This window comes from Helicoverpa armigera, chromosome 18 (assembly GCF_030705265.1).
Source record: "Helicoverpa armigera isolate CAAS_96S chromosome 18, ASM3070526v1, whole genome shotgun sequence".
Taxonomy (NCBI): domain Eukaryota; kingdom Metazoa; phylum Arthropoda; class Insecta; order Lepidoptera; family Noctuidae; genus Helicoverpa; species Helicoverpa armigera.
The window spans coordinates 25223-36457 of NC_087137.1; the positions used below are offsets into that span (position 1 = coordinate 25223).

Here is an 11235-nt window from a genome sequence, read left to right on the forward strand (position 1 = left end):
AAAATAACATAAGCTGGGAATACATCCACGTGGTGAAGGCGGCAACACTTTAGGAATGATTTTCGATGACGATAGTATTTTCGATGATCATTGTTAATTTGACTTTACTGACCAAAACTTTATCAAATTAATATGCTTTTGAGCTTTAATCGGTCGGGTTCTAATCGTGATTCACTCTTTGTCTTCAGTTCGATTTCGAGACGTTCCCTGATTGAATAGCGCTTGAGTTTTCAGCGTGTTATCTGGTCTGATGTGCATTTCCTGTTGACTTACAAAAGTGAAAGATTGGAAAAGTGTCGAATTGTTTCGCGCATCCCGTTGTTTACCTGTCCCCGGGCTCTAAGAATTCGACATCAGACGTTTCAGATGTTTGACGACCCCGCTGTCGATGGCATAATGAATAGGATCCGTACGAGGTCGCGGCCAGAAGCTATAGGGTGCTTACCTGTTTCAACTTACCTATTTCTTTATAAGTGAGTGACTACGATTGTATTGAAATATTATACCTGCACTGATCGGTACCTACCCGTACAGGTTTGTCTGTACCGGAAACCTGTTTCTTTATGTAAGCACCCTTACAAATTAAACACAAGTACATCTGGACAACTTCGTTCCTACATTAAAAAATATCTTGACGAGCCTCAGTTTTTCTAAATTCGGCGAGCATATTATCTACATAATACTAGTAGTTTAATAGAAAGGAATAATTTTTTGTTTGTAAGTACACGTTCAAAGCTACACCCTTATCGATAATATAAGCTATATTTCGTCCCGGTACGGGCAGCAGTTTCTTCGGGATGCCAGTTTAACCGTGATCACACGGCTTGTCGCGTGTTAATCTGGGAAATTCAGAAACACACACCACCGCAATACCTAGCTACCTTGTGATTTACTTCTGATGGAATGACAAAGGTTATTTTTATCTGGACTGTGACTTGCTTACAAAAGTTATTCATTAAATCACAGTTATATTACAAGGCAATAACAATAAACAACTTCATAATCTTTAACCGAACACTGAAGTGAATATAGTGGGACGTCATAATCAACAAATTGGGTAATTACGGTAATATCATCTGTGTTTTCTGATTAAATCATTTGGAAGATTAGATATTGGAGACAATTATATAAAACTGTTGAGCGACTTTACTGGTTCAGTTAGAATCGCGATGGTGACACTGTTCCCGTACGTAGTGGCGGTGCTGTGCGGCGCGACGAGCGCGCGCGCCCACTGGCTGCATCCCGCGGCGCCGGCCGCCGCCAGCCGCGCCGAGACCTCTGCCAACTACTGGGCGCAAGACGCGCAGGCCGCCATCAACGCTCGCCTGGAACGAGTTGAAAGCGTGAAGAAAGCGCGTAACGTCATCATGTTCCTGGGCGACGGCATGTCGGTGCCCACGCTCGCCGCCGCGCGCACGCTGCTCGGACAGCGCCAAGGGAAAACGGGAGAGGAGACAAAGTTGCATTTCGAGACTTTCCCCACAATCGGATTAGTGAAGGTTAGCTTGGTGTAACCAGCTATTTGATGGTTGTTTTGAAGCGAATCAAAATGTTAAACGGTAGTTTCGCTTATGTTTTAGACGTACTGTGTGGACGCCCAGATTGCAGACTCCGCATGTACTGCCACAGCGTATTTGTGTGGTGTAAAAAATAACTATGGCGCCATAGGCGTAGACGGCACGGTACGCCGAGGAGACTGTCAAGCCGCTTCAAACACTGCGACACACGTCGAGTCCATCGCGGAGTGGGCGCTCGCTGACGGACGAGATGTCGGTGAGTGATGAAATCAAAGTTTATCTTTGCCCGAATGATCATGACTTTCTTTTATTCATCTGTTCATCCTCCTGACTCTAACCGGATGTAGCTGAGTACCAGCACTTTACAAGGAGCGACTGCCCTATCTGACCTCCTCAACCCAGTTACCTGGGCAACCCAATACCCCTTGGTTAGACTGGTGTCAGACTTACTGGCTTCTGACTACCCGTAACGACTGCCAAGGATGTTCAATGACAGCCGGGCCCTACAGTTTAACGTGCCATCCGAAACACAGTAATTGGTGTCTAAGATATACTAAGAAAGTACATACAAACTTAGAAAAGTTGCATTGGTACTTGCCTGACCTGGAATCGAACCCGCGTACTTGAGAGTTTGGTTCTTTGCCCACTAGGCCACCACGACTTTTATTTATCTGTTAATTGATAAAGAAGTTCAATTTTTGTACTCATTCCTGCCAGCGGTTTCACTCGCGTCCCTTTTTTTTTTTGGGAGGGGGAAATCCTCATGGACTTCCTCCGCCTGGGGAGAGGCGGAGGGGTATGCTGGACTCCTACCGGCTAAAACCCCCTTGTGTCCTCCTTGCACGTGTGCGCGAGGCCGCGGGAATTCAGATTCTTCCACTGCCCCACATTAGTGCTGGCCCTCGCACGGGCCTCGTCTCTTGCACGGGGTAGTGAGGTGTTCGCCTACCCTGTACATCGCCTCAGGGGCACGCGCCGAAACCTGCGCGTTCCACCGCCTCGGGTTCACTGAGTAGGGGCGGCAACTTCCCCAAGTCCCTCGCCCTTGAACCCATTCATGGGGGCGGAAGAGGGCGTTGTCAGCCCTTCTCCTGCGCCCGGTGCGCCTTCTGCGACCGGGGAAGGGAGTCAAAATCTCCTTCTCCCGTTCCGTAGATTCCTTCTGCGACATCACTTCCTCGCAAAAGGAAAGAAGTACTTTGCATACCCGATTAAAATCGATGACTATCCAAAGTCGAAAAAATATCAAATTAAACAAGTGTTTCCTAAAATTAACGTGTTCAAGCAAACAAACAAACACTTCAGCCTTATAATGGGAGTGTACACCTACATAAATAATTTCAAATTTTCTGCAACTGTGTTTGTACAAGTATTGGACACCAATGACTGACTGAAGGTGAAGGAAAACATTTCTTGGTTAGCTCGACAATTATGTCTAAAACCACCAAACCACATTAAGTTATATGTTCAATCCTTCTCTTTGTGAGAGTACCTACGCCTGTGCCCAACAAACCGTGGGACGATAAAAAGGCTGATGACGATAGTCAATGATGATTACATTACTGCTCGTTGTAGGTAATGAGCATTATAAATTTAGTCCACAAACTCGCTCAAATGTTTCAAAAGCAATATTTATGATTTCAAATATTTTTACTAACACATAGGAAGTGGTAGAGGGGGGGCGTTTTGGGGGCTGTCTTTTGTTTTTGAACTTCGAAAATTGCTGATTTATCAGCCTAATTTGAATAAACATTTTATTGAGTCCGCTTTCAGGTTAATACTGGCTTTTCTCAATGAATGATTAAGGGTACAACCGTCTTTCAAAATCTAATCGGTACTAGGTATGAAACAATTAAATTTTGATTTGTAGGTATTGTGACGACGACTCGTATCACTCACGCGTCTCCGGCGGGCACGTTCGCGAAGACGGCGAACCGCACCTGGGAGAACGACGGTGAAGTGTCGCAGATGGGCTTGGACGCCAAGGACTGCCCTGACATCGCGCATCAGTTGGTACACCATCATCCCGGTAACAAGTTCAAGGTGAGATCATTTGTGGACATCAAAGAATTTAACTTGTTACTAAGTGTAACTGTGTTTGTAACTACCTTTTGTTACTAATATCACTTCCCAAACAAAACCCATGACTTAGATAGTTGTTTGTTTTAAATCACTATTAATTAGGCGTAATTATGACTAACTAATTGTGTAGGAAAATATTGAGGAGAGACCTGTTGATCGGCTTTACATATCAGAAATAATATGGGCCTTACAAAGCATGAAGGTAAAGCATGGTTTTGTTCTTAATTAAAATTGATCAGTTTACAACTCGTTTAGAACCTTTAGAAAGTTTTCAAACTAGGAAATATATAAGTTCTTCTTATTTTCCGGTGACAGGACAAAAGTACGATGTAAAAAAATAATACGATGTAAACGATTTTGCTAAGTGATAAAACCGTACGTAATATATATACAATTTGGGCAGTTTCGTAGTATGATAACAATCAAATACATATTTATACAATTATATGTATTTACAAAAATCATTAATACATTATCTACTTCTCATCTCTATTTTGTGTATTATTTGTTTTCCTTTAAATAATGCGAAATATTCCTTGAAGGTTATATTCGGTGGTGGCAGGCGCGCCTTTTTGCCAAACACAGTTCAGGACGACGAAGGGTCTTATGGTAGGAGGATAGACAACCGCGACCTTATCCAGGAGTGGAAGAATGATAAGGATTCTCGTAATGTCAGCCATCAATACCTTTGGCAACGTGAGCAATTAATGAACCTGAATGATGACCTGCCTGAGTACATGTTAGGTCTGTTCGAGAGCAGTCATATGGAATATCACTTGAAATCAGATCCTCAGACTGAACCCACTCTCGCTGAACTAACAGAGGTGGCGATTCGATCATTAAGACGCAATGAGAAGGGATTCTTCCTGTTCGTGGAGGGGGGGCGCATCGACCACGCGCACCATGACAACCTGGTGGAGCTTGCACTCGACGAGACGCTGGAGATGGACAAGGCCGTGGCCACCGCCACGAAGATGCTCTCAGAGGACGACTCGCTCATCGTGGTCACTGCCGACCACGCACACGTCATGACCATCAACGGCTACTCCGGCCGCGGTAACGACATCCTCGGGCCCTCCAGGGATGTGGGACGTGACAGAATGCCTTACATGACGCTATCCTACACTAATGGACCCGGATTCCGTCCACACGTGAATGACATCCGGCAAAATGTTACTGCAGAACCAAACTATCGTAAGTGAAAATGACTATATGTCTACGTTTATCATTTCTAAGTATTTTTTTATTCAATTAAAATTTTCCGTCATTTCAAAAACTCAAACTGGCAATATCAATTTGCTTTTAAAAGTGTAACAGATGCTATGGATAATAATAGTAAAGTAGAGAATAATATTTTAGATTGATAGTAAAGTTAGAGAACCAGCACTCTGCAAAATTTTAGTCGGCCAGTTTGTTCGGACTCTTAAATCAGTATGGAAAAAAGAATAAATATTTTTTTTAAATAGTAAAAAAATAACTTGGCCAAGTCTTGGTTTCTTTCTCATAGTAAAATAAGAAGTACAATCTACTTAGTCACCATTTATACGTTGTATCAAAGGTTTATAAGTGAGGCGATATTATAAAGCTAAACTTTATTTATAGTATACAATCTGATTATTTACTATTTACGACGACAATTTTTGATGACAATTTCATTGGCAGGCAATCTGGACTGGGAGTCGCACGTGGACGTGCCGCTGGTGGACGAGACGCACGGCGGCGACGACGTGGCCGTGTTCGCGCGCGGGCCGCACCACTCCATGTTCACGGGGCTGTACGAGCAGAGCCAGCTGCCGCACCTCATGGCCTACGCCGCCTGCATCGGCCCCGGCCGGCACGCCTGCGCCAGTGCCGCGCACTTGCCTAGCGCGCACTTCTTCGTAGCTCTGCTCGCTCTATTCACTTCCATTTTACTACGATAATAATATTAAAATTATAATAATGTATGTTTTAAACCTATTTGATATTTATTTAGATAAACAGATCTGTGCTGTGTTTGTGAGTAATAATAACAGTTACATAGGAAACTTGATATAGGTCCTTATTAATAAGAAAGAACGGGTGGTGAAATTTGTAGTTGTGCGCGTACGGCGAGAGTAGGTTTACGTCAATCCCTTGCATCAGACAATGAAATGACAAATGAGGGAGTGAAACGTCAACCAATAACAACTGAAACCGATTTCAGGTAACGAGAAAAGTGTGTTAGCTAGCGGTAACATGAAGGTCTTTTTAAATTGTTAGTGTTAGTCGAACCCTGGACAGCTATTTCGTATTATGTAATTCTAGATTTTCACCAAAGTCTTTCTTATTTTACAATATTTTTATTCGATACCCAACATTTGACGTTGGGTAGGTGCTCATTAACTCTAAAAGTATTATTTTCTTCAAAATCCTAATAGTAGTCTGTTCAACAGTTTTGTCAGTGTATTACTTACTTTACATTATCTTATCACTGTGTGTATATTATTTAGTTATAGGTTAATGATAATACTTATAAAAATGCAAAATATAATAAATTGTTCTTCTACAATTTGAAATTTGATTAACTTGACAAAATCCTCACATGTCACCATTTGCTAAGTATGCTGAGAAGTAAAAGCCAAACTTCAGTTGTTTTGCATTTATGGCATCAGATTATTTTATATCTACCAGTAGCATGAGTTTCAGTTCCAAATCCCTCAAATATTATCAATGCGAAAGCAACTCTGTCTGTCTGTTACACTTTCAAGTCTAAACCACTGAACTGATTTTAATAAAATTTGGTACAAAGATCGAATATTGACTTTGAGAAAGAACATAGGATAGTTTTCATCCCGGACTTTTGAAGATTTCTCTTGGAAACGCGAAGCTATGTAGTAATTTACAAAATTTCTATTTATTTCTTTACGTGCTATTCTTACGGTATATACCCAGGGCAATAGCTGTAACTTAAAAAATAAAAAGATATATTTAAAAAAAAGCGTGGGGTGCATGGTGTCAATAGTTATAAATATTTTATTGACAGATATGAGTAGAGTGATTTTCATTTCGATAATATCTTAAAAAGCACCCCACGCTTTTTTAAAATATTTTTTTTTGTATTCACACTATTATTAATTTATATTCATTGAAATTTTTAACACTATTTTTTAATTTAAATTCATTAAAATTTATTTTCAATTTTTTAGTTCCGTTTTCTATAAAAAGCGTGTTTTTTAGTTTTTTTTTAACTATTATTTATTTTCTACTTTTTAGTTTGTTTTAAAACTATTATTTGTTTTGTAGAATTAAATTATCTTTAGTATACAAAAAATTGGCAATATTAGAGAAAACGGCTAAAGATAATTATTGGAAATAAAAATTAACATCGAGTCCTGCCTTGTCGACTGTAGAGAAAAATTCTAGAAAATTTAATTTTCTTACTTTATCGACTATAGATGAAAATTATATAAATTAACAAAAATCATATTTTGCAAATTGAAAAGCCTAGAAGTCGGTGTCTAATGGATGTTACTAAGTAAATTTTGCCACCGACCTCTAGGCCGATGCACCTAAAATTAGTTATTTTTTTTGCTTTTTAGTGTTTTGGGAAGTCGGTTTAATTTTTTTGTAAAAAAGTTTTTTTATTTAAAGCTTCAGTGATACGAATAGTTGTCACTATCCATACAAGTGGGAAGTTCTTATCAATACAAAGAATATAAGTCCAAACGAGGTATTTTATATATTCAGTTGTCGAGTTCCCTCGACTTTCTCTGGTTTCCATCATCAGGTCAGCTCCAAACCTTCACTGTTGCAAAGGTCTTGTCAATACAAATAATTTAAGCCCAAACACGAGGTAGTTTACATATTCAGTTGTCGAGTTCCCTCGACTTTCTCTGGTCTCCATCGCCAGATCAGCTCCAAACCTTCACTTTTGCAAAGGTCTTGTCAATACAAATAATTTAAGCCCAAACACGAGGTAGTTTACATATTCAGTTGTCGAGTTCCCTCGACCCTCTCTGGTCTCCATCATCAGGTCAGCTCCAAATCTTCACAGTTGAAAAGTGATTTTAGGCGTACACCTGAGTGTCAAGTTTTTATCCTATGTATGCCTACAACTATCGAAGGTTGCCCTCGATTTCTCAGGGTTTCCATCATCAGATCCTGACCTGATGACTATGGGACCAACTGGCAGCTATCCCGAGTCGAACAAAAAAAGAATCACGTAAATCGGTCTATAAACCTCGGAGTAAAAAAACATACCGGCCGAATTAAGAACCTCCTCCTTTTTGGGAAGTCGGTTAAAAATGGAATAATTTTATCAAATTAGTGTATTGTCATCGGTCCTCAATAAATCTACAAAGTTTGAACGAAATCTGGCCGTTTAAAGTGGGTCAAAATCGCGCCCAAAGAAGTCGGTTACAAACAAACATACAAACATACAAATATACAAACATACAGGTGAAGCTAATAAAAAGCGTGTAATAACTTAATTTAAATATGATATCCGATATGTCCGAGAGAACAATTCTCTTTAGGCTTTACGCGAAATATATCCGGTATCCGAACGCCGTGCTTCATACAACCCCTGAACCCGTAAACAGAAGAGGCAGAACTCAATTAGGGATTTTACAACAAACCCGAATCCCTAGTCTCCTTCATTATTCCTCAATATGAGTTTCCCATTACTCAATACTCAATTCTTTATTATTGAGTATTGAGTAATGGGAAACTGGACTGGGTACTGGGGAACATTACATCATCCTCCGAGCCTTTTTCCCAAACTACGTTGGGGTCGGCTTCCAGTCTAACCGGATGTAGCTGAGTACCAGTGCTTTACAAGGAGCGACTGCCCTATCTGACCCCCTCAACCCAGTTACCCGGGCAACCCAATACCCCTTGGCTAGACTGGTGTCAGACTTACTGGCTTCTGACTACCCGTAACGACTGCCAAGGATGTTCAATGACAGCCGGGACCTACAGTTTAACGTGCCATCCGAAACACAGTCATTGGCGTCTAAGATACACTTAGAAAGTACATACAAACTTAGAAAAGTTGCATTGGTACTTGCCTGACCTGGAATCGAACCCGCGCCCTCATACTCGAGAGGTTGGTTCTTTGCCCACTAGGCCACTGGCCACACTAGGCCACACTAGGCCACACTGGGGAACATTAGAGTATATAATATTATATTATCGATCAATTTACCTAAGAGCTTGCTTCTTCAATAGAGCAACGTTGGTGGGCATGATTTACGTCTGAGGATTGTTAGGTGAAGGTCGGTGAAAGTGCTTAAATTTTGTCGTACTCAAGTTGATAATAAGTTATTATTCTATAACCAGTTTATAATGTCATGTTAACAGTTCGATTCATGTCATGCTCCTAACTATTAATGTTAACACGATTAAATTAGCTTCACTTGTGACTGTGTATCTAAGAAAATCTTGGTATCTTAATTTGACCTACTTCCCGGTATTTGATAAGGATACATTTTTATACAATAACTAGCTAAGAAGTGTCTTTACAAATTCAATATGGCAGCCTCTCCAAGATGGTGGACTGGCTATTTAAAATCCACCCCCATGATATAGGTATCTAAAACAAATATAAATCTAAAAAAGTACTTATTTCCTAAAAATAATAGTATAAAGTAAAAATACGCTCCACGCTTTTTTCATCAAAGTAAAGTAGTTTTTGAAAACGTTTTTTTTTTAGTTTTTAAACTATGTATTATTTTAATCGTTTGTATTACAGATATAATGTCATCTGCAAAACAAATCATTTTGTTATTAGCAGTTACTTTTGGATGATCGTCTATGTAATGAGGAAAAGAAGCGGCCCAGTACTGTACCTTGTGGGACACCGTACTTTAACTTTGTTGGTTTTTATGCATAAACGGGTTCTATTTTAGCTTTTGTCATATTCTTGAAAAAGTCATTTCTTAAGTATGATCCTATTAACTTAAAAATATTTGTTGTTTCCTCTTATACCATTACTGTAATTTCTGTAGTAAAATGTTATGATGCACATAATCAAATGCTTTGAGCTTTGGTCATCTCGGTATAGATTGCACAGACTGAATGATGTCTGCAGATGACATTACATTGGCTAATAAGTTAATTAGAGCTGCGTTATTCGCTTTATTTTTATACTTTGGCAGAATAAGTTGCCTACGTTCAGCAATGGACAGCAATTGGCTGATATGATGATGATTGCAGAATATTTTGTATAAAAGAGTATAAAGAGTAAGGGTCATGGCACATTATAGGCTATGGCAACGGCACAGCTGCAGCACGGCGTCGCTTCGAATTTAGACTACGGCTAGCTGCCAGCGCGCTAACTACGCGTTGTCCGCAAGGTGCAAGATCGCAGTCCGCGCGCCGGCCGCGAGGTGTAAGCTTGCTGTCACCGCAAACTCATTATTGTTTTAAGCCAGTTATGATTGAACATTGATTGCTTCGCTGCCGACTCGGAGTCGGAGCGTAATGAGCATGCCGTCGGCGCGCTGTACACATACGGTCCGCTCGCTTGCAGCACGTGGGCTGCGAGTCGAGTTGTGTGGTAGCGGCAAACGTGCTGACTGCCCGCCGTTGGCTTTTTCATATTGACATTATGAAATATATTATACTATACACGATTTAATGCTCTAAATTGAATGACAAGTTAAATGCTGGTGTGGAGCGGTGCTGTTGCGGTGCCGGTATAATGTGAGCCATGACCCTTATTTTGGATACTTTTGCGTTAATAGGCAATTCCAATACCTTTTATTCTGTTGTAAGTTCTTTTTCTGATAGTGTATCCGATGCAACTGTCAGTAGATCTGGCATTATTTAGAACGATTTGGTGGTAAAATACCTTAGGTACCATTCCGATCAGCTTTTAAAAATTAAACATAAAAATATCGATATTAAGGCCATTCGATATTCTTTTCTCCGATATTCTGTACTTTCGATGTCACTTTTGTAGATGATTTGATTTTAGAATTACTGGTTGTAGACACGGAGATATCATTACGCCATATCTCCTAAGAAAATAGAACGTCAAAATGCGGATGTTCAAGGGACGAGGAACTAGTTTCGCCCTCAAACGCTTTCTTTACAACCCGCCCACTTTTTAGGGTTCCGTAGCCAAAATGGCAAAAACGGAACCCTTATAGTTTCGTCATGTCCGTCTGTCCGTCTGTCCGTCTGTCACAGCCGATTTACTCGGAAACTATAAGTACTACAGTGATGAAATTTGATGGGAATATGTGTTGTATGAACCGCTACAAAAATATGACACTAAATAGTAAAAAAAAGAATTGGGGGTGGGGCCCCCCATACATGTAACTGAGGGATGAAATTTTTTTTTTCGATGTACATACCCGTGTGGGGTATCAATGGAAAGGTCTTTTAAAATGATATAAAGTTTTCTAAAAAACATTTTTCTTAAAGTGAACGGTTTTTGAGATATCAGCTCTCAAAGTCGTAAAAAGTATGTCCCCCCCCCTCTATTTTTATAACTACGGGGTATAAAATTCTAAAAAAAATAGAGGTGATGCATGCTAATTAACTCTTTCAACGATTTTTGGTTTGATCAAAGTATCTCTTATAGTTTTTGAGATAGGTTGATTTAACTGTAATTTACGGAACCCTTCGTGCACGAGTCCGACTCGCACTTGGCCGGTTTTTTTAAATA

General features: G+C 40.1%; 1 protein-coding gene across 1 annotated transcript; it reads left to right on the plus strand.

The window, feature by feature from the left end:
- Positions 1–1141: 1141 nt before the first annotated feature.
- On the plus strand, positions 1142–6129 carry LOC110379591 (membrane-bound alkaline phosphatase). Its single transcript, XM_021339317.3, has 5 exons — positions 1142–1499; positions 1581–1773; positions 3388–3560; positions 4142–4793; positions 5262–6129. The coding sequence occupies exons 1-5, from the start codon at positions 1170–1172 to the stop codon at positions 5519–5521; spliced, it is 1608 nt and encodes a 535-aa protein (XP_021194992.3). The 5' UTR covers positions 1142–1169; the 3' UTR covers positions 5522–6129.
- The last annotated feature ends 5106 nt before the right edge of the window (positions 6130–11235 follow it).